The sequence below is a fragment of the Coregonus clupeaformis genome, chromosome 1 (genome assembly GCF_020615455.1).
Source record: "Coregonus clupeaformis isolate EN_2021a chromosome 1, ASM2061545v1, whole genome shotgun sequence".
In the NCBI taxonomy this organism is placed as follows: domain Eukaryota; kingdom Metazoa; phylum Chordata; class Actinopteri; order Salmoniformes; family Salmonidae; genus Coregonus; species Coregonus clupeaformis.
Genome location: NC_059192.1, coordinates 12,326,551 through 12,350,203, shown reverse-complemented (window position 1 = coordinate 12,350,203; position 23,653 = coordinate 12,326,551). Strand labels below are relative to the sequence as shown.

General features: G+C 45.0%; 1 protein-coding gene across 1 annotated transcript in view; it reads left to right on the top strand.

Annotated features, from left to right (window-relative positions):
* The window catches only part of LOC121581980 (melanopsin-A-like), a 42,257-nt gene extending 26,314 nt beyond the window's left edge, over window positions 1–15,943 (top strand). The window contains exons 4-11 of the mRNA XM_045224050.1: window positions 6,100–6,303; window positions 6,498–6,669; window positions 7,153–7,311; window positions 7,469–7,576; window positions 12,801–12,978; window positions 13,444–13,650; window positions 14,996–15,064; window positions 15,292–15,943. Of these exons, the coding sequence (XP_045079985.1) occupies window positions 6,100–6,303; window positions 6,498–6,669; window positions 7,153–7,311; window positions 7,469–7,576; window positions 12,801–12,978; window positions 13,444–13,650; window positions 14,996–15,064; window positions 15,292–15,519 (1,325 nt within the window). The 3' untranslated portion in view covers window positions 15,520–15,943. The remainder of the gene's footprint in view (window positions 1–6,099; window positions 6,304–6,497; window positions 6,670–7,152; window positions 7,312–7,468; window positions 7,577–12,800; window positions 12,979–13,443; window positions 13,651–14,995; window positions 15,065–15,291) is intronic.
* The last annotated feature ends 7,710 nt before the right edge of the window (window positions 15,944–23,653 follow it).

Sequence of the window (23,653 nt, the reverse complement as noted above, 5' to 3'; positions counted from 1 at the left end):
TCTCTCTCTCTCTCTCTCTCTCTCTCTCTCTCTCTCTCTCTCTCTCTCTCTCTCTCTCTCTCTCTCTCTCTCTCTCTCTCTCTCTCTCTCTCTCTCTCTCTCTCTGGGGATGGCAGTGTATTGATGCTAAATAATTGGCCTCCCCACTCATCCTCCTTTTAGAGGAGAAGAGCCCCTTTGAACACACACACACTGTGTTTAGAATTAAGCTTATCAAAGGAACACAGATCAATACATATGAACACACACTTATGCTAAAATACAACAACTTCAGTGTTTCTGAGCAGTATATTCAATTCATTCATTCGTTTCACCCTTCTGTAAGTGTTTCATATATGAGACTCTTACAGAAGAGACACTAATCATTAGGAAGGAGAGGACATACACCATCTCACTCAGCAGTGAACAAACAAACACACACACACACGCATTGCTGTGCTGACAAATTGTTGTGATTACAAGGCTGTTTGTCTGTCTGTGTGTCTCTGTGTGTCTCTCTCTGTGTGTGTGTGTGTGTGTGTGTGTGTGTGTGTGTGTTTGTGCTGTTCTCATGACTGATGTTTGTGTAGTAGACAGCAGGTCACCTTGTAAACACAGAGAAGGACAGGCGAGGGACTGATGATAAATACCTACAGTAGTGATTCTATCACCATTCCATAGGCACTGATCTAGAATCAGATTACCCTCCCCACATCCTAACCTTCTAACTACAGTATACTGTATAGATATGACCTTTATATATAGCTTTGTTTGTATTAGGGGGAAAAGGCAAAACTGACCTCAGATCTACATTAATCATACTCTCTGATCATGCTCCTTGATGTTAACTTTCTTTCTCTCTCTCTCTCTCTCTCTCTCTCTCTCTCTCTCTCTCTCTCTCTCTCTCTCTCTCTCTCTCTCTTAATCTCATTCTCTCTCTCTTTCTCTCTTTCTCTCTCTTAATCTCTTTCTCTCTCTCTTTCTTTCTCTCTCTCTCTGTCTATACCCCCACCTCTCTCTCATAATCAAATCAAATCAAATTGTATTTGTCACATGCACGTGTTTAGCAGATGTTATTGTGGGTGTAGCGAAATGCTTGCGCTTCTAGCTCCGACAGTGCAGTAATATCTAATAAATAATATCTAACAATTTCACAACATATACCCAATACACACACATCTAAGTAAGGAATGGAATTTAAGAATATATACATATATACATTTATGGACAAGCAATGACAGAGCGGCATGGACTAAGATACAGTAGAATATTATAGATTACAGTATTATACATATGAGATGAGTAATGCAAGATATGTAAACATTATTAAAGTGTCTAGTGTTCCATTTCTTAAAGTGGCCAGTGATTTCAATAGGCAGAATGTGCTAGTGATGGCTATTTAACAGTCTGATGGCCTTGAGATAGAAGCTGTTTTTCATTCTCTCGGTCCCAGCTTTGATGCACCTGTACTGACCTCTCCCTCTGGATGATAGCAGGGTGAACAAGATGTGGCTCGGGTGGTTGATGTCCTTGATTATCTTTTTGGCCTTCCTGTGACATCGGGTGCTGTAGGTGTCCTGGAGGGCGGGTAGTTTCAAATCAAATCAAATCAAATCAAATTTTATTGGCCACATGCGCCGAATACAACAGGTGCAGACATTACAGTTAAATGCTTACTTACAGCCCTTAACCAACAGTGCATTTATTTTTTATAAAAAAGTAAAATAAAACAACAACAAAAAAGTGTTGAGAAAAAAAGAGCAGAAGTAAAATAAAATAACAGTAGGGAGGCTATATATACAGGGGGGTACCAGTGCATAGTCAATGTGCGGGGGCACCGGCTAGTTGAGGTAGTTGAAGTAATATGTACATGTGGGTAGAGTTAAAGTGACTATGCATAAATAATTAACAGAGTAGCAGCAGTGTAAAAAGATGGGGTGGGGGTGGGGGTGGGGGGGGCAGTGCAAATAGTCCGGGTAGCCATGATTAGCTGTTCAGGAGTCTTATGGCCTGGGGGTAGAAGCTGTTGAGAAGTCTTTTGGACCTAGACTTGGCACTCCGGTACCGCTTGCCGTGTGGTAGCAGAGAGAACAGTCTATGACTAGGGTGGCTGGAGTCTTTGACAATTTTGAGGGCCTTCCTCTGACACCGCCTGGTATAGAGGTCCTGGATGGCAGGAAGATTGGCCCCAGTGATGTACTGGGCCGTACGCACTACCCTCTGTAGTGCCTTGCGGTCGGAGGCCAAGCAGTTGCCATACCAGGCGGTGATGCAACCAGTCAGGATGCTCTCGATGGTGCAGCTGTAGAATTTTTTGAGGATCTGAGGACTCATGCCAAATCTTTTCAGTCTCCTGAGGGGCAATAGGCTTTGTCGTGCCCTCTTCACGACTGTCTTGGTGTGTTTGGACCATGATAGTTCGTTGGTGATGTGGACACCAAGGAACTTGAAGCTCTCAACCTGTTCCACTACAGCCCCGTCGATGAGAATGGGGGAGTGCTCAGTCCTCTTTTTTTTCCTGTAGTCCACAATCATCTCGTTTGTCTTGGTCACGTTGAGGGAGAGGTTGTTATCCTGGCACCACACGGCCAGGTCTCTGACCTCCTCCCTATAGGCTGTCTCATCGTTGTCGGTGATCAGGCCTACCACTGTTGTGTCGTCGGCAAACTTAATGTTGGTGTTGGAGTCGTGCCTGGCCATGCAGTCATGGATGAACAGGGAGTAGTAGTAACCACCCGAGTGGCGCAGTGGTCTAAGGCAGTGCTAGCTGTGCCACTAGAGATCCTGGTTCGAATCCAGGCTCTGTCGTAGCCGGCCGCGACTGGGAGACACATGGGGCGGCGCACAATTCGTCCAGGGTAGGGGAGGGAATGGCCGGCAGGGATGTAGCTTAGTTGGTAGAGCATGGCGTTTGCAACGCCAGGGTTGTGGGTTCGATTCCCACGGGGGGCCAGTATGAAAAAAATAAAAAATATTAAAATAATGATGTATGCACTCACTAACTGTAAGTTGCTCTGGATAAGAGCACCTGCTAAATGACGTAAATGAGTACAGGAGGGGACTGAGCACGCACCCCTGAGGGGCCCCTGTGTTGAGGTTCAGTGTGGCAGATGTGTTGTTACCTACCCTTACCACCTGGGGGCAGCCCGTCAGGAAGTCCAGGATCCAGTTGCAGAGGGCACTATGGTATTCAATGAATAGCATTCTCACGTAGGTGTTCCTCTTGTCCAGGTGAGAAAGGGCAGTGTGGAGTGCAATAGAGATTGCATCATCTGTTGGGGCGGTATGCAAATTGGAGTGGGTCTAGGGTTTCTGGGATAATGGTGTTGATGTGAGCCATGACCAGCCTTTCAAAGCACTTCATGGCTACAGACGTCAGTGCTACGGGTCGGTAGTCATTTAGGCAGGTTACCTTAGTGTTGTTGGGCACAGGGACTATGGTGGTCTGCTTGAAACATGTTGGTATTACAGACTCAGTCAGGGACATGTTGAAAATGTCAGTGAAGACACTTGCAAGTTGGTCAGCACATGCTCGGAGTACACGTCCTGGTAATCCGTCTGGCCCTGCGGCCTTGTGAATGTTGACCTGCTTAAAAGTCTTACTCACATCGGCTACGGAGAGCGTGATCACATAGTCATCCGGAACAGTTGGTGTCCTCATGCATGCTTCAGTGTTGCTTGCCTCGAAGCGAGCATAGAAGTGGTTTAGCTCATCTGGAAGTCTTGTGTCACTGGGCAGCTCGCGGCTGTGCTTCCCTTTGTAGTCTGTAATAGTTTTCAAGCCCTGCCACATCCGACTAGCGTCAGAGCCGGTGTAGTACGATTCAATCTTAGTCCTGTATTGACTCTTTGCCTGTTTGATGGTTCGTCGGAGGGCATAGGGGGATTTCTTATAAGCGTCCTTGAAAGCGGCAGCTCTACCCTTTAGCTCAGTGCGGATGTTTCCTGTAATCCATGGCTTCTGGTTGGGGTATGTACGTACGGTCACTGTGGGGATGACATCATCAATGCACTTATTGATGACTGATGTGGTGAACTCCTCAATGCTGTCTGAAGAATCCCGTAGCTGTCCTGTAGCTTAGCATCTGCGTCATCTGACCACTTTTTTATTAACCGAGTCACTGGTGCTTCCTGCTTTAGTTTTTGCTTATAAGCAGGAATCAGGAGGATAGAGTTATGGTCAGATTTGCCAAATGAAGGGAGAGGGAGAGCTTTGTAGGCGTCTCTGTGTGTGGAGTAAAGGTGGTCTAGAGTTTTTTTTCCTCTGGTTGCACATTTAACATGCTGGTAGAAATTAGGTAGAACGGATTTAAGTTTCCTTGCATTAAAGTCCCCGGCCACTAGGAACGCTGCCTCTGGATGAGCGTTTTCCTGTTCACTTATGGCCTTATACAGCTCATTCAGTGCAATCTCAATGCCAGCATTGGTTTGTGGTGGTAAATAGACAGCTATGAAAAATATAGATGAAAACTCTCTTGTTAAATAGTGTGGTCTACAGCTTAACATAAGATACTCTACCTCAGGCGAGCAAAACCTTGAGACTTCCTTAGTATTTGATTTTGTGCACCAGCTGTTGTTTACAAATATACACAGACCGCCACCCCTTGTCATACCAGAGTCAGCCGTTCTATCCTGCCGATGTAGCGTATAGCTGTATGTTGTCCATGTCGTCGTTCAGCCACGACTCTGTGAAACATAAGATATTACAGTTTTTAATGTCCCGTTGGTAGGATAACCGTAATCTTAGGTCATCCAATTTATTCTCAAATGATTGAAGATTAGCTAATAGGATTGATGGGAGAGGCTGTTTACTCGCTCGCCGTCGGATCCTTATAAGGCACCCCGACCTACGTCGTTGAAGAAAAAATCTTCAGTCATTACGAGGTGAGTAATCGCTGTCCTGATATCCAGAAGCTCTTTTTGGTTATAAGAGACGATGGCAGAAACATTATGTACAAAATAAATTACAAATAACGCGGAAAAACACACATAATAGTACAATTGGTTAGAGGGCTGTAAAACGGCAGCCATCTTCTCCGGCGCCATTCTTCTAGTTTGCCCCTGGTAATGTGTTCAGCAGACCGCACCACCCTCTGGAGAGCCCTGCGGTTGCGGGCGGTGCAGTTGCCTTACCAGGCGGCGATACAGCCCAACAGGATGCTCTCTATTGTGCATCTGTAAAAGTTTGTGAGGGTATAGGTGCCAAGCCAAATCTCTCTCTTTCTTTCTCTCTCTATCTCTCTGTCTGTACCCCCACCTCTCTCTCAAAACATCTATGTTAACCTCTTTAAGTTTATATGACTTCTAATGTGTTGAAGGATCTCTTTAAGGTTGTGTAGCTTCTTGCTTTCCAAAAAAAAGTTAATGCTTGTGTGCAACCACACACCATCTGGGCAGACATCGAAAGGCGCATGCTTGACCCAATTCGAGGAACCGTTGATCTACTTCAGAGGAACTGCGTCTAGAGTGATTCCTGTTGTTTGACATCTCTCACTAGAAGACTAGAATAACCAGCTGTTGCTACAGAACGAGACGACCAAATTCATAGTTAGTCTGTACCTTTTACCCCAGTTTCGTCTCGTTCTCCACACACGTACACATACCAAGATCAAGTGTTTTGTATATGCTTGCATAAGATAGTTTGGCTATATAAACTGAGACCCAACGTCATTCGTTGGGCTCTTAACTCTGCACGTGTGTTGATTTGTTAATTGCTCCATTATTGCACTTCTTCAATAAAGATTGATTGTTTGAAGAAATGGCAAAGTCTCTCCCACTTGATTAGAATTTTCCACGCCACTCTCTCTTAATCTCTTCCTCTCTCTCTTTGTTTCTCTCTCTCTGTGTCAATACCCCACCTCTCTCTCTTTTAATCTCTTTCTTTCTTTCTTTCTTTCTCTCTCTCTCTCTCTCTCTCTCTCTCTCTCTCTCTCTCTCTCTCTCTCTCTCTCTCTCTCTCTCTCTCTCTCTCTCTCTCTCTCTCTCTCTCTCTCTCTCTCTCTATACCCCCACCTCTCTCTCTCTTTTAATCTCTTTCTTTTCTCTCTCTCTCTCTCTCTCTCTCTCTCTCTCTCTCTCTCTCTCTCTCTCTCTCTCTCTCTCTCTGTCAATACCCCCCAGCGTGTGAGCTGTATGCGTTCTGCGGAGCGTTGTTTGGGATGACCAGTATGATCACTCTGCTGGTGATCGCCGTGGACCGCTACTTCGTCATCACACGGCCGCTGGCGTCCATGGGCGTGATGTCACGACGCAGGGCCCTCTACGTCATGGCTGCTGCCTGGTTCTACTCTATGTTCTGGTCCCTACCGCCCTTCTTCGGCTGGAGTGAGTCGGACGGACGGACAGACAGACAGACACGCGGACACAAACACATGCACTCGCACACACATGCACGCAACACACACTCAAGCATGCACACACACACAATCGCTATAGCTCTGTGTGTCTGAGGGATGCACGACGTGTCAGTGTGTGTATATCTAAGTGTGTGTGTGTGTGTGTGTGTGTGTGTGTGTCAGGTGCGTATGTCCCAGAAGGATTGATGACGTCGTGTTCGTGGGACTACATGACGTTCACGCCGTCCGTCCGCTCTTACACCATGCTGCTCTTCATCTTCGTCTTCTTCATCCCCCTCTTCATCATCATCTACTGCTACATCTGCATCTTCATCGCTGTACGCGGCGCCACGAGGTGAGCACACACACGTACACTATTGAACACATCTAGTAGGCTACCCAGTGTATTAGTCAACAAGCTCTCGCAGTCTCACGTCAGAATTAGACAGTCATCCAATGGGCTAGGCGATTCTCTTCTCATCACTCATCTTGAAAAAACGTATGCTAAAAACTTGGAAGTCAAACAATCTGCCATCATTGACACAATGGAAAAATCGAATGATTTATAACATGGGCGACCGAGAAAAACAAATTGGTACAATTTAAGGCCATGTGGCAAATAATAATGCAGGCAGTAGGGATGGGGGTGTGAGCATGTTGGTCTGGGCAGATGAGATGTAGTCGTTGTTTGTTCAATTGTTGTTTATATGTACGCTCGAATACTGACTTGTATCACGGGGTGACCTGAGTGGTATTAGTATTGATCCATACTTTCTGCTGATAATTCACTGATGACCACTGTCAGTAATGGTCATATGTAAATGTGTGTGTGTTGCAGGGCTGTGCGTAAGATAAACGAGGGTACCAGGGACTCGGTGAAGAGCATGCACAAGATGAGGAGTGAGTGGAAGACGGCCAAAATCGCGCTCATCGTCATCCTACTCTATGTCATCTCCTGGGCTCCATACTCCTGTGTCGCGCTCACCGCCTTCGCAGGGTAGGATGGTGTGTGTGTGTTGGATCGTGATACCCACCCCCTCTCAACTGTATGGCTGCTCCAGCTGAGGGACAGTGTGTAAGAAAGTCTGCTGTTTTCACCTAATGTGTTCGCTGAGTTAATCTTCTTCGATCCTTCTATTTCTCGCTTTCTCCAGGTATGCTGACATGCTGACTCCGTATATGAACTCTGTTCCTGCTGCCATCGCCAAAGCCTCTGCCATCCACAACCCTATTATATACGCTATAACACACCCCAAATACAGGTACACACATCACCATCACATACCTCAAATACAGGTACACATATTATCTTTAAACACATCTGCTGTATACAGTGGGGGAAAAAGGTATTTAGTCAGCCACCAATTGTGCAAGTTCTCCCACTTAAAAAGATGAGAGAGGCCTGTAATTTTCATCATAGGTACACGTCAACTATGACAGACAAATTGAGAAAAAAAAATCCAGAAAATCACATTGTAGGATTTTTAATTAATTTATTTGCAAATTATGGTGGAAAATAAGTATTTGGTCACCTACAAACAAGCAACATTTCTGGCTCTCACAGACCTGTAACGTCTTCTTTAAGAGGCTCCTCTGTCCTCCACTCGTTACCTGTATTAATGGCACCTGTTTGAACTTGTTATCAGTATAAAAGATACCTGTCCACAACCTCAAACAGTCACACTCCAAACTCCACTATGGCCAAGACCAAAGAGCTGTCAAAGGACACCAGAAACAAAATTGTAGACCTGCACCAGGCTGGGAAGACTGCATCTGCAATAGGTAAGCAGCTTGGTTTGATGAAATCAACTGTGGGAGCAATTATTAGGAAATGGAAGACATACAAGACCACTGATCATCTCCCTTGATCTGGGGCTCCACGCAAGATCTCACCCCGTGGGGTCAAAATGATCACAAGAACGGTGAGCAAAAATCCCAGAACCACACGGGGGGACCTAGTGAATGACCTGCAGAGAGCTGGGACCAAAGTAACAAAGCCTACCATCAGTAACACACTACGCCGCCAGGGACTCAAATCCTGCAGTGCAAGACGTGTCCCCCTGCTTAAGCCAGTACATGTCCAGGCCCGTCTGAAGTTTGCTAGAGTGCATTTGGATGATCCAGAAGAGGATTGGGAGAATGTCATATGGTCAGATGAAACCAAAATATAACTTTTTGGTAAAAACTCAACTCGTCGTGTTTGGAGGACAAAGAATGCTGAGTTGCATCCAAAGAACACCATACCTACTGTGAAGCATGGGGGTGGAAACATCATGCTTTGGGGCTGTTTTTCTGCAAAGGGACCAGGATGACTGATCCGTGTAAAGTTTGTCTCTGTGAATGGTCTGTCCTCCGACAAATCAACTGTACATTTCGGTGTTCCTCAAGGTTCCGTTTTAGGACCACTATTGTTTTCACTATATATTTTACCTCTTGGGGATGTTATTCGAAAACATAATGTTAACTTTCACTGCTATGCGGATGACACACAGCTGTACATTTCAATGAAACATGGTGAAGCCCCAAAATTGCCCTCGCTAGAAGCCTGTGTTTCAGACATAAGGAAGTGGATGGCTGAAAACTTTTTACTTTTAAACTCGGACAAAACAGAGATGCTTGTTCTAGGTCCCAAGAAACAAAGAGATCTTCTGTTAAATCTGACAATTCATCTAGATGGTTGTAAAGTCGTCTCAAATAAAACTGTGAAGGACCTCGGTGTTACTCTTGACCCTGATCTCTCTTTTGACGAACATATCAAGACTGTTTCAAGGACAGCTTTTTTCCATCTACGTAACATTGCAAAAATCAGAAATTTTCTGTCCAAAAATGATGCAGAAAAATTAATCCATGCATTTGTTACTTCTAGGTTAGACTACTGCAATGCTCTATTTTCCGGCTACCCGGATAAAGCACTAAATAAACTTCAGTTAGTGCTAAATACGGCTGCTAGAATCCTGACTAGAACCAAGAAATTTGATCATATTACTCCAGTGCTAGCTTCCCTACACTGGCTTCCTGTTAAGGCAAGGGCTGATTTCAAGGTTTTACTGTTAACCTATAAAGCGTTACATGGGCTTGCTCCTACCTATCTTTCCGAGTTGGTCCTGCCGTACATACCAATACGTACGCTACGGTCACAAGACGCAGGCCTCCTAATTGTCCCTAGAATTTCTAAGCAAACAGCGGGAGGCAGGGCTTTCTCCTATAGATCTCCATTTTTATGGAACAGTCTGCCTACCCATGTGAGAGACGCAGACTCGGGTCTCAACCTTTAAGTCTTTACTGAAGACTTATCTCTTCAGTAGGTCATATGATTGAGTGTAGTCTGGCCCAGGGAGTGTGAAGGTGAACGGAAAGGCTGGAGCAACGAACAGCCCTTGCTGTCTCTGCCGGGCCGGTTCCCCTCTCCACTGGGGTTCTCTGCCTCTAACCCTGTTGCAGGGGCTGAGTCACTGGCTTGCTGGTGCTCTTTCATGCCGTCCCTGGGAGGGGTGCGTCACTTGAGTGGGTTGAGTTACTGACGTGATCTTCCTGTCTGGGTTGGCGCCCCCCCTTGGTTTGTGCTGTGGTGGAGACCTCTGTGGGCTATACTCGGCCTTGTCTCAGGATTGTAAGTTGGTGGTTGGGGATATCCCTCTAGTGGTGCGGGGGCTGTGCTTTGGCGGAGTGGGTGGGGTTATATCCTTCCTGTTTGGCCCTGTCCGGGGGTTTCTTCGGATGGGGCCACAGTGTCTCCGGACCGCTCCTGTCTCAGCCTCCAGTATTTATGCTGCAGTAGTTTATGTGTCGGGGGGCTGGGGTTAGTTGGTTATACCTGGAGTACTTCTCCTGTCTTATCCAGTGTCCTGTGTGAATTTAAGTATGCTCTCTCTAATTCTCTCGTTCTCTCTTTCTCTCTGAGAACCTGAGCCCTAGGACCATACGTCAGGACTACCGGGCATGATGACACCTTGCTGTCCCCAGTCCGCCTGGCCTTGCTGCTATTCCAGTTTCAACTGTTCTGCCTGCGGCTACGAAACCCCTACCTGTCCCAGACCTGCTGTTTTCAACTCTTTAATGATCGGCTATGAAAAGCCAACTGAGAGACCTGAGCCCTAGGACCATACGTCGGGACTACCGGCCGTGGTGACTCCTTGCTGTCCCCAGTCCGCCTGGCCTTGCTGCTATTCCAGTTTCAACTGTTCTGCCTGCGGTTATGGAACCCCTACCTGTCCCAGACCTGCTGTTTTCAACTCTTAATGATCGGCATGAAAAGCCAACTGAGATTTATTCCTGATTATTATTTGACCATGCTTGTCACTTATGAACATTTTTGAACATCTTGGCATGGTTCTGTTATAATCTCCACCCGGCACAGCCAGAAGAGGACTGGCCACCCCTCATAGCCTGGTTCCTCTCTAGGTTTCTTCCTAGGCTTTCGCCTTTCTAGGGAGTTTTTCCTAGCCACCGTGCTTCTACACCTGCATTACTAGCTGTTTGGGGTTTTAGGCTGGGTTTCTGTACAGCACTTCGAGATATTAGCTGATGTAAGAAGGGCTATATAAAATAAAATTGATTGAAAATTGATTGAATGAATGGGGCCATGTATCGTGAGATTTTGAGTGAAAACCTCCTTCCATCAGCAAGGGCATTGAAGATGAAACGTGGCTGGGTCTTTCAGCATGACAATGATCCCAAACACACCGCCCGGGCAACGAAGGAGTGGCTTCGTAAGAAGTATTTCAAGGTCCTGGAGTGGCCTAGCCAGTCTCCAGATCTCAACCCCATAGAAAATCTTTGGAGGGAGTTGAAAGTCCGTGTTGCTCAGCGACAGCCCCAAAACATCACTGCTCTAGAGGAGATCTGCATGGAGGAATGGGCCAAAATACCAGCAACAGTGTGTGAAAACCTTGTGAAGACTTACAGAAAACGTTTGACCTGTGTCATTGCCAACAAAGGGTATATAACAAAGTATTGAGAAACTTTTGTTATTGACCAAATACTTATTTTCCACCATAATTTGCAAATAAATTCATTAAAAATCCTACAATGTGATTTTCTGGATTTTCTTTCCTCATTTTGTCTGTCATAGTTGACGTGTACCTATGATGAAAATTACAGGCCTCTCTCATCTTTTTAAGTGGGAGAACTTGCACAATTGGTGGCTGACTAAATACTTTTTTTCCCCACTGTATGTTGATGTGACTACTATCAATGATCTAAACTAGATTCAAAAAGAGGGTGCTGTTCAATAATTAGCTGACCTAGCATCTGTCCGACCCATGTTCGTTCTCCGTGTAACTGTAGTAACCTTATGTGTGTGTCAGTAATGACCCAGTGAGTCCGAGGTGACCTCTAACCTTTAAAAGAGACACAGACCCCATGGGGTTTGTTGACTACGCTTGTGACCCTTACAGTGGTAATCCGCGGTTGACACAATAACGAAGCGTTTTACCCGCCACTGGTTCGGTGAAAATCTGAGGGATGGGGCTGGAGAACTTTAAGCAAGCTCAAATTCATAGACCGAGCTGTGGATGAAATGACTGACCCTCTATGATATAAAAATTATAGTTTTAACCATGTTTTGAGGCTATATAGTGTTTGTTTATATTAAAGGTGCAATGCAGCCGTTTTTATCACAATATCAAATCATTTCTGGGTAACAGTGCCTAAGTACCTTACTGTGATTGATTTCAATTAAAATGGTCAAAAAGAAACAGAAATAGCTTCTTAGCAAAGAGCTATTTCCTCAAGCAAGAATTTTGCTAGGACTGTCTGGAAGTTGTCTGAGTAGGGCGGGGAAAACTAGCTGTTATTGGCGGAGAAGTTTGGTACTCTCTTTCTTATTGGTCTATTAACTAATTTATCAGGCCAAAACTCCATCCCACCAAAATAGGCTGAAATCTCAGGAGGTCTTTTCAAACAGCTCTTACACTATAACGGCATTATCATCATTTTCACAATTTCACAGTATTATTCCAACCTCTTAGTGTGGAAAACAGTATATATAAAACATGTTTATGACTGCACTGTGCCTTTCAAAAACAAGCTTATATCATTTGGATTCTGATGGGATACGACAGTTAAACAAAGTTCATGGGGCATTTCTTTTAGGCAAGTTATATTCTTCAGAAATCAATGGGTACATATCATTAATGTATAAGTCCAAGAATGGATGTAGCAACTGCAGATTGCCCCTTTAAGTCTCCAACCTTTGATAGATGAACCACATAGGAGCCTAGATTGCAGTGTGTGCGTACTTTCTCCTGAACATGTTCTTTAATCTGCAGCACCTGCTTAGAAACACTTAATGTATATATGTCTCTAATTTGTTTGTAGAGTGACCTCTAACCCTTTAATAGTCTTTATGATAATTAGAAGGTCAGATGGATTTATAATACCGTACATTAGACAACCTTAAACCTCCCATCACCTCTCTAGCTCAATGCAATTAATTAATTAATTAATTAATTAATCTCTCTCTCTCTCTCTCTCTCTCCTATCCAGGCTAGCTATCAGTAGGTACATTCCATTTATGGGTGTGTTGCTGTGTGTTCCTACCAGAGATCGTTTTAGCAGCAGCAGCTTCATGTCGTCCACCCGTCGATCAACCCTCACCAGTACAACATCTGACCCCGGCAAGACTGGCAAGCCCCGCCACTCCTCCCTGTCCGACAGCGAATCAGTGAGTCTTCCTGCCTCTCTCTCTTTAAACCTTTGGAATCCTCTTGGCACTGCCACTCCTATGAGGGGCCAGCTCCAGCTCTTCTCTGTCCTGGCACCCCAATGGTGGAACACGCTTCCCCCTAACGTCAGGACAGCTGAGTCCCTGCCCATCTTCCGAAAACATCTGAAAACCTACGTCTTCAAAGAGTATCTCTAATAATCCCACAACATCCCAATAATCCCCCCCCCCAAAAAAAAAAAATATGAACACTTGCATTTGCCTTTTCTTATTAGCACTGACTTTGCTGATAGCTGCTCTACATTTTACTTTCGATGACTGTGATATGTGGTTGTCTTACCTACCTTTAAGATGAATGCACTAACTGTGTCTGCTCGCTGAAAAAAAAATGTATATGTAAATGAGTGCGACATCAAAATGTATGTCTCTGATTTGTGTGTGTGTGTCTGTCTGTCTGTGTCTCAGGGCTTTACGGACACGGAGGCACAACACTCCTCTCGTCCGGCCAGTCGTCAGGTGTCCAGTGATGTCACCCAGCTCCACCCCACCTTGTCCCAGAGGTCAAAAGGTCATTACTCCCTGAAGGTGAAAGGTCGTGACTCAGGAGTGTTTGAGAAAACAGCCTCTCAGTCCCCCTCTGACCCTGCTGTCTGCCGGCTGCAACACGTCACTGTGAGTGTCAGAATGTGTGTGTGTGTGTGTGTGTGTGTGTCTAGGTTCAATACAGATGTAGGATCTGAATTGGATCACCTGTTGCAGGACAACTTTCCAGGTTTAAAAAGGCTTCTGAAGTTTGTAATTTCCACTTTCCAAATTTCAGACTTGAGTTTTTCCTAGCCACTGTGCATCTACATCTGCATTGTTTACTGTTTGGGGTTTTAGGCTGGGTTTCTGTATAAGCACTTTGTGACATTTGCTAATGTAAAAAGGACTTTATAAATACAATTTTGAATTGAATTTGAATTTTCCCTTACAAAAAGATTATCAACCCCGACAAAAATGTCCATAAATTATAATCCACATAATAATTATGTTGCTGCAGGATTATCTTTCCTGCTGTAGAAAACTGCCTCAAATTAAGATCCTACATCTGTACCTAGAGTTTAGGTATTGAACCTATGTTTACTGTGTGTTTCACAATCACAATAGCCCACTGAGCTAAAGCTCCCCACTACTCTCTCTCTCACTATAGTCAGTTTCTCTACTATAGTTCTCCTTATTTAATCCACTCATCCACACACACACACACACACACACACACACACACACACACACACACACACACACACACACACACACACACACACACACACACACACACACACACACACTCACATACATGATTAGTTGTTCTGTAATCTGGTCATCTGGTGCTTGTACTCCCCATGTGATACATTACATGCAGCTATCATACGACTACACTGTTAGGGTCTTTGTTCTCCTGTGTATGTGTATGTGTGTGTGTGTGTGTGTGTGTGTGTGTGTGTTTATGTGTGTGTGTGTTTATGTGTGTGTGTGTGAGTGTGTGTTTGTGTGTGTGTGTGTGTGTGTGTGTTTATGTGTGTGTGTGTGTGTGTTTATGTGTGTGTGTGTGTGTGTGTGTGTGTGTGTGTGTGTGTGTGTGTGTGTGTGTGTGTGTGTGTGTGTGTGTGTTTATGTGTGTGTGTGTGTGTGTGTGTGTCTGTGAGTGTGTGTATGTGTGTGTGTTTGTGTGTGTGTGTGTGTGTATGTGTGTCTGTGAGTGTGTGTGTGTGTGTGTGTGTGTGTGTGTGTGTGTGTGTGTGTGTGTGTGTGTGTGTGTGTGTGTGTGTGTGTGTGTGTGTGTGTGTGTGTGTGTGTGTGTGTGTGTGTGTGTGTGTGTGTGTGTGTGTGTGTGTGGCTTGGATGAGTGGATTAAATAAGGAGAACTATAGTAGAGAAACTGACTATAGAGAGAGAGAGAGTAGTGGGGAGCTTTAGCTCAGTGGGCTATTGTGTTTGTCTGACTGTGTGTGCTGACCATGCTTCACCTTTCCAGACGCTGACAGAGCCAGAGTACATTGACACGTCTGAGGTCGTTGGTTTGACCAATATCCTTCCTGCTACTGTAAGTATCCTGACCAATCAAATGCATCTTCCCAATGCCCTGTCCAATCCTGTAATGATAGTTCTGTCCAGTGGCCTATCCCATTAGTGAGTGCAGATATATAGACTTGTACTGTGTAGTTCAAACACTGGTAGCAATCAACCAATCAACCAGTCAATCAGCCAATCAATTAATCAATGTAACGGTATTATGCAGTGAGAATGACATCACACTGTCTCTCCCTGTAGCTGGATGATGTCAGAGAGGAGAAGAATTCTAAAGGTGTTAGTGGGCGTGTCTCTTCCACATGCCTAACCGACCTGATCCCTGCCATCATTCTGACTTCTACGTCTAGCCCCTCCATCTCCCTGCTACAAAGACAAGGTTCCCTTGGCAACCCAGCCAACAACAGCAGTAAAGGGGCGGGGCGAGCTGTAAGAGAACCTCTGGATGTTGTGCAGTTGGACAATGTGTGACACAGCTGTGTGTGTGTCACTTCTTTCACTCCTCTACGGGGTTCTACGCTACCAGCATGCTATCTACTATAACTCATGCGCAGTGTGTGTGTGTGTGCGTGCGTGCGTGCATTGTGAGCGCGTGCGTGTGTGTGTACGTGGGTATGTGTGTGCGCGGGTGGGTGGGTGAGTGTGTGTTTTGTATTGATGGATTTAGAGAAGTTTTCCATTGAGCCGTAGAAAACACAGAATGTGAAAACAGTTTCAGTTGGTGACTTTCCTTTTTATGTCTTTAAACAATGAGGATTGTGAAAATGTGGTCCCATCCATCCTTTCCTCTCTTTCCCTTTTCCTTTCAGTGACTGTATTCCATTTCCCCCCCATGGTCCTCTGTAGCTCAATTGGTAGAGCATGGCGCTTGTAATGCCAGGGTAGTGGGTTTGATCCCCGGGACCACCCATACGTAAAAATGTACGTACACATGACTGTAAGTCGCTTTGGATAAAAGCGTCTGCTAAATGGCATATTATTATTCTCCCTGAGGTGTGCACGGTTTCACTGCCCCTCATGGAATGAAAAGCATTGTGTTGGTTTTCGTATGGACTTGAGGGAGTTTCCACCATAATCCTTACACCAGATCATTCTACTGAGAGAACCTCCCACTCGTGACCCGTCCCTCTGGTCCTTAACGACTGAACTGAGGCTGAGACCACAGAAAATCAAACCATTCAGACCTGTCACCTAACTCTGTCTGTCTGTCTGTCTGTCTGTCTGTCTGTCTGTCTGTCTGTCTGTCTGTCTGTCTGTCTGTCTGTCTGTCTGTCTGTCTGTCTGTCTGTCTGTCACCTAACTCTGTCTGTCTGTCTGTCACCTAACTGTCTGTCACCTAACTCTGTCTGTCTGTTTGTCACCTAACTATGTCTGTCTGTCAACTAACTCTGTCTGTCTGTCAACTAACTCTGTCTGTCTGTTTGTGTGTATGTCCGTATGAATGTCTTTGTGCATGCACGTGCACTCACTCAATTTTGTTAATCGTCCTTTCAGCACCATACATGGCCCTGTCCCAATGTGCTGTTTGTATGTGTGCCAGCACGCGCGTCCGCACACATCAGAGCCCTTCCGCAACACAGAACAATCCACAACTATTGAGCAACACTTGTTTCCAAACGTCAATTTTTCCATGATCACTGTTTTCCTGTCTGATAATTATGCGTTCTAAATGGCACCCTGTTCCCTAAACAGAGCCCTATGTAGGGAATAGGGTGCCATTTGGGACACAGAGAGTCTATGTCATTGCTGAGTGTTGACTCTATGATTGTAGCAATCCTTCTTGTGTACAAATACATAATTTATTGTAGTTCTGAATGTTGATGAACTGATTGATTTGTAATGTATTATATTGATGAACTGATCAACTGTTTAGCTGTTACATTATTGAAATATTAATCAAAATCTATATATGTTCTAAATTATGTGATGGTTTATTGTAGATTTGTGATGTATAAACTAGTTTATTTCTGTTGTTTTTATTTATTTTTCTAACTAAATGTATTACTGACAGCTGTGTGTTGGTATGGTCTGTTTTCCATCAGCAGTGTATGTGAGTGTTGTGAGGAGATGGACAGAAAATAAACGTTTGCTGATGTGTAATCAGGAGGTTGAACACACATCTTGCCATCGTCACGGTGACCCCATCTACTGGTAGATGTCAGTACACACTAAAATATGAGGTTTCTCTGCGAAGGCTGATGGTTCTATGTGGAACCATACCGGCCCAAAGAACCCTTTGAACCCTTCAATGGTTCTTTGCAGTTCCCAATTATTTTTCTTTTTTCTTTTAGTGATAATTAAAATGTAGGGGTGGCGACTCCTTTGAATATTTTGGTTTGTGGTTTGCGCACAGCTCTGTCATTCCAGTTGATCTAATCTGTTGTGTTATTTACATTTAAGTCATTTAGCAGACGCGACTTACAAATTGGTGCATTCAACTTAGGATAGCCAGTGGGACAACCACCACTGGGGGAGGGGGGGTGTAGAAGGATTACTGTTAGACTATTCCAGGTATTCCTTAAAGAGGTAGGGTTTCAAGTGTCTCCGGAAGGTGGTCAGTGACTCCGCTGTCCTGGCGTCATGGGGGAGCTTGTTCCACCATTGGGGTGCCAGAGCAGCGAATAGCTTTGACTGGGCTGAGCGGGAACTGTGCTTCCGTAGAGGTAGGGGGGCTAGCAGGCCAGAGGTGGATGAACATGTTATTGCATGTTATATAGGTCTATAGCCAGTGATGGTATCTTGTGGAAGACTCATGTATGGCTTTGTGTCAATTGCGAATTGTTGACTGTCAGTAGTTCTCAGTTCTCACCTCAAGGACCCCTGACTGTTCCAGTGCTAGCACAACTGATTCACCTTGTTAATAAACACAATAATAAAACCTATGGAATATTAACAATACAATAAGGCTATTAAACCATAATAAGTACAAACCTGCATGGTTCTACAAAGAACCTTTGAGATTGAGAAAAGTCCTTTATAGATCCAATCTCCATAAAGGTTCCATAACGATCTATAAAAAGGGTTCTATATACCCCCAAAAAGGCTTGTAACCATAGTGGGACCCTTTTTTGGACCTATATAGAACCTTTTTGAATGGTTCTTTATAGAACCTTATGAAAGGGTTGTTTTTAGCACCATACAAGTTCGATATAGAATCTTATGAGCATGGTTCTTCATAGAACCTTCAAAAAAAGCTTCCATATAGCACCAAAAAGGGTTCAGCTATGGTTAAAAAGGTTTGCGCTATGTATGTGTGTGTGTGTGCGCACTGAATGAGGATCAGTATGTGTCTCCTCTCTATATTAACCTGAGTGCATTTTAATACAAATGATAATCACTCTCACTCTCACTCTCACCTTCACTCTCTCTCTCTCTCTCTCTCTCTCTCTCTCTGAAATTGTTGATCATGGTGACTGTGTCTCCTGCTAGAGGCCTTCTATGGAATCCAACTTCAGACTACTGTAGTGTGTTACTTCCTCTTAGAGAGCTGGGATAGACAACACAGAGAGAGAGAAAGCGAGAGAGAGAAATAGAAAGAGAGAGTGTTAGAAAGAGAGCGGGTCAAGGAGTGAAAGTGACACGAAAGGATATCGTGACACATTGACAAGTAGGTGAGATCACAGCAAAACAGACAAAAAGAGAGAGAGAGAGGGAGAGAGAGAGAGAGAGGGAGAGAGCGAGAGAGAGAGAGAGAGAGAGAGAGAGGGAGAGAGAGAGAGAGAGAGAGAGAGAGAGAGGGAGAGAGAGAATGAGGGATTGATTGGCGAGAGCGACACTGTAAGATGTTTCTGTAATTTCAACGGTAAAACACTGTAGAAAGTTTTATAGAATTAATTATGGTGCATTGTGGGAAAATGTTTTGGGCGTGGAAAGAGTCTCTGGCTCATTAACATATTTTAAAGGGATACTTCAGGATTTCCCCCAGAGTCAGATGAACTCATGGATATCATTTTTATGTTTTGCGAGCCAATGCTAACTACCGTTAGCGCATGACTGGAAGCCCGACCTGACTCCCCAGTCCAATGACCATTCCGGAACCCCCCCAGCATCCAGAACGAGCCTCAGACCAGCTGCCTGAGGAGGAGATGACAGACTGCAGGCCTTGAGGCAAGTAGAGTGCAGTACAGTACAGCTTCACAATGAATGCATTCAGGACTATGGCATACAAGTTTGGTTAAGCAGGTTCGCCACCCTCAAGTTAGCGGCTAGGAGTGTCCTGGACGAAGACAACTTCTGAACTTCAGAACTTCACAAAAATGGCTAGTAATGTTAAGACTGGACCCAACCGGAGTGGGCGGAGTCCAACACCATCACGCTGAGGAACAACAGAGGCGCCGTCCACTACTACATCATGTCCAAACTGTGCAGGAACTGCGGACAACTGGGCCATCTGGCCGCAGCCTGCACAGCCATCATCTGCATGATCTGTAAAGACAACCACCCCAACCCTTGACTGTACCTCCACATGCCCCTGCAACCTGTGTTGAAAAGGGGAACACTTCTTCAGAGCCTGGCCCAGTTCCTACGCCGTCAGGGCCAGGGCAAACGCCACCAAATCCACAAACCCCTCTTCACCCTGAGCGTGCAGACCACAGGGGAGTGCCACCATTGACCTCTGGGTCTAGGGCTTCCTTGTGTGTCTGCTTGATCCTCAGGTTGTCCTTCCTCCCCTCTACAGATCCCGACACAGCCCCAGTTCCTGGTTCCTGTATTCTCCCAGGCCCACAGTCCCAGCACCAGACCCAGCACCAACCCCTGGTTTTCCAGCCCTGGTACGGCACGATTTCCAACCTGGCCCTAACACGTTGAACTTCAGATTTTTATTTGATACTATCGGTAGAGTTGAAAATGCAGTAGAAACACATTGAACTTGATCAAATAAAAAGTTAAATGTGTTTCTATTGCATTTTCAACTCTACCGATAGTTTTCTCACAAACAGTTGCGTTAAATGTCACCTGTGCTCTAGCCAACACCTCGCAGATACAGAGCGCTTAGGTTGTATGTGTTGGCTAGTCTTCATGATGAGATTATTATGGATAAGAGCAAGAATATTTTTATTCCTCAAACGGCAGTCAAACATCTATTATCATGAGAATGGCGCCAGAGGAGATGGCTGCCGATTTACGAGCTCCTAACCAATTGTGCTATTGTGTGCATTTTTTCGCGTTATTTGTAACTTATTTTGTACATAATGTTTCTGCCACCGTCTCTTATGACCGAAAAGAGCTTCTGGATATCAGGACCGCGATTACTCACCTCGTACTGGACAAAGATTTTTTTTTTATGAGTCAGACGCAAAGGATTTTCTTCAGACACCCGCCATGGCCCAAATCCCCGTCATTCGCATGAGAAAGAGACGGAGATATCGGGGACGTAGGTCGGGGTGCCTTGTAAGGATCCGATGGCGAGTGGGTAATCTGCCTCTACCATCAGTCCTATTAGCCAACGTACAATCATTGGAAAACAAAATAGACTAACTACGATCACGGATATCCTACCAACAGGACATTAAAAACTGTATAATCTTATGTTTCACTGAGTCGTGGCTGAACGACGACATGGATAACACACAGCTGGCGGGATATACGCAAGATAGAACAGCTGCCTCCGGTAAGACAAGGGGTGGCGGTCTGTGTATATTTGTAAACAACAGCTGGCACACGAAATCTAATATTAAGGAAGTCTCGAGATTTTGCTCGCCTGAGGTAGAGTATCTCATGATAAGCTGTAGACCACACTATTTACCAAGAGAGTTTTCATCTATATTTTTTGTAGCTGTCTATTTACCACCACAATCCGAAGCTGGCACTAAGACCAGACTCAATATAAGGCCATAGCAAACAGGAAAACGCTCATCCAGAGGCAGCGCTCCTAGTGGCCAGGTACTTTAATGCAGGGAAACTTAAAGCTGTTTTACCTCATTTCTACCAGCATGTTAAATGTGCAACCAGTGGGAAAAAAAACTCTAGACCACCTTTACTCCACACACAGTGACACGTACAAAGCTCTCCCTCACCCTCCATTTGGTAAATCTGACCATAACTCTATCCTCCTGATTCCTGCTTACAAGCAAAAACTAAAGCAGAAAGCACCAATGACTCGGTCAATAAAGAAGTGGTCAGATGACTCAGATTCTAAGCTACAGGACGGTTTTGCTAGCACAGACTGGAATATGTTCCGGGATTCTTCCGAGGGCATTGAGGAGTACACCACATCAGCCATTGGCTTCATCAATAAGTGCACTGAAGACGTCGTCCCCACAGTGACCGTACGTACATACCCCAACCAGAAGCCATGGATTACAGGCAACATCTGCACTGAGCTAAAGGGTAGAGCTTCCGCTTTCAATGAGTGGGACTCTAACCCGGACGCTTATAAGAAATCCCGCTATGGCCTCCTACGAACCATCAAACAGGCAAAGCGTCAATATAGGACTAAGATTGAATCGTACTACACCGGCTCCGATGCTCGTCGGATGTGGCAGGGCTTGCAAACTATTACAGACTACAAAGGGAAGCACAGCTGCGAGCTGCCCAGCAACACAAGCCTACCAGACGAGCTAGATTACTTCTATGCTCGCTTCGAGGCAAGCAACACTGAAGCATGCATGAGAGCATCAGCTGTTCCGGATGATTGTGTGATCATGCTCTCCGTAGCCGATGTGAGTAACACCTTTAAACAGGTCAACATTCGGATTACCAGGACGTGTACTCCGAGCATGCGCTAACCAACTGGCAAGTGTCTTCACTGACATTTTCAACCTGTCCCTGGCTGAGTCTGTAATACCAACATGTTTCAAGCAGACCACCATAGTCCCTGTACCCAACAACACTAAGGTAACCTGCCTAAATGACTTCCGACCCGTAGCATTCACATCTGTAGCCATGAAGTGCTTTGAAAGGCTAGTCATGGCGCACATCAACACCATTATCCCAGAAACCCTATACCCACTCCAATTTGGAGTACCGCCCCAACAGATCCACAGATGATGCAATCTCTATTGCACTCCACACTGCCCTTTCCCACCTGGACAAAAGGAACAGCTACATGAGAATGCTATTCATTGACTACAGCTCAGCGTTCAACACCAGAGTGCCCTCAAAGCTCATCACTAAGCTAAGGACCCTGGGACTAAACACCTCCATCTGCAACTGGATCCTGGACTTTATGACGGGCCGCCCCCAGGTGGTAAGGGTAGGTAACAACACATCTGCCACGCTGATCCTCAACAAGGGGCCCCCTCTGGGTTGAGGGAGAGGATAACAACCTCTCCCTCAACGTGATCAAGACAAAGGAGATTATTGTAGACTACAGGAAAAAGAGGACCGAGCACGCCCCCATTCTCATTGCTTGGTGTCCACATCACCAACAAACTATCATGGTCCAAACACACCAAGATAGTCGTGAAGAGGACATGACAAAGCCTATTCCCCCTTAGGAGACTGAAAAGATTTGGCATGGGTCCTCAGATCTTCAAAAAGTTATACAGCTGCACCATAGAGAGCATCCTGACTGGTTGCATCACCGCCTGGTATGGCAACTGCTCGGCCTCCGACCGCAAGGCACTACAGAGGGTAGTGCGTACGGCCCAGTACATCACTGGGGCCAAGCTTCCTGCCATCCAGGACCTCTATACCAGGCGGTGTCAGAGGACGGCCCTAAAAATTGTCAACGACTCCAGCCACCCTAGTCATAGACTGTCCTCTCTGCTACCGCATGGCAAGAGGTACCGGAGCGCCGGGTCTAGGCTTCTAATCACATAGCTACCCGGACTATTTGCATTGTTCAAATAAAATTGGATTTGATTTGATGTCACCACAATAAGACCCTCAATATTTTTTGGAAAGCAGCATCAAGCTCATCACCGTGCACTTTCACCACCCTGTGAAGTTCATCATAACTTGTTTAATCTGAAGCCTAATAAACTGCATGGTTTCCCAAGTCTTAGTGGGAGGACCACACACCATGTCATCATCGTGTGACAAAAAAGTACTTTAATATGATGTTTAGTTTGGCCAGTTTGGAAGCCTTTGTTTAGGCCTCTAGACGTGTAAGTGATATAAAACACATTAATATGCTGTAATATACGAATGTCTATTAGACAACCTGCTTGCTCCAATCCCTTGTAATTACAGTAAAATATTGTAAAAATAACTTTCTTACAGTTTATTAGTCACTTTTACAGAATTGTACTGTGTTTTATTGCTTTGACTTTATAGTCAATTACAGGAAGTTACCGTAAATATCTCCGTAATGTATTGACACTATCCAGAGATAGAGATATACAGTATAATAAGATATCTTGTTGTAATTACAATTATTTTGAAGACCAGCGTATTAACTACAACCACAACTTTTTAGGACCACACACTTGCTATGACTGTGATATGTTTTCTTTATCAACCTTGGTTGAATGAACCAACTGTAAGTTGCTAAGGACAAGAGCACCCGCTAAATGACCAAAACGTTCATATTGTGAGGACAGACGCTGGGAGACGAGAAGCAAGTACAGGGAGTGAACATTTAATATAAACAGACATGAAACAAAATACGGACAGCGTCTGGACAGGGGAAACATAACGACATTAATGCTGACACTGGGAA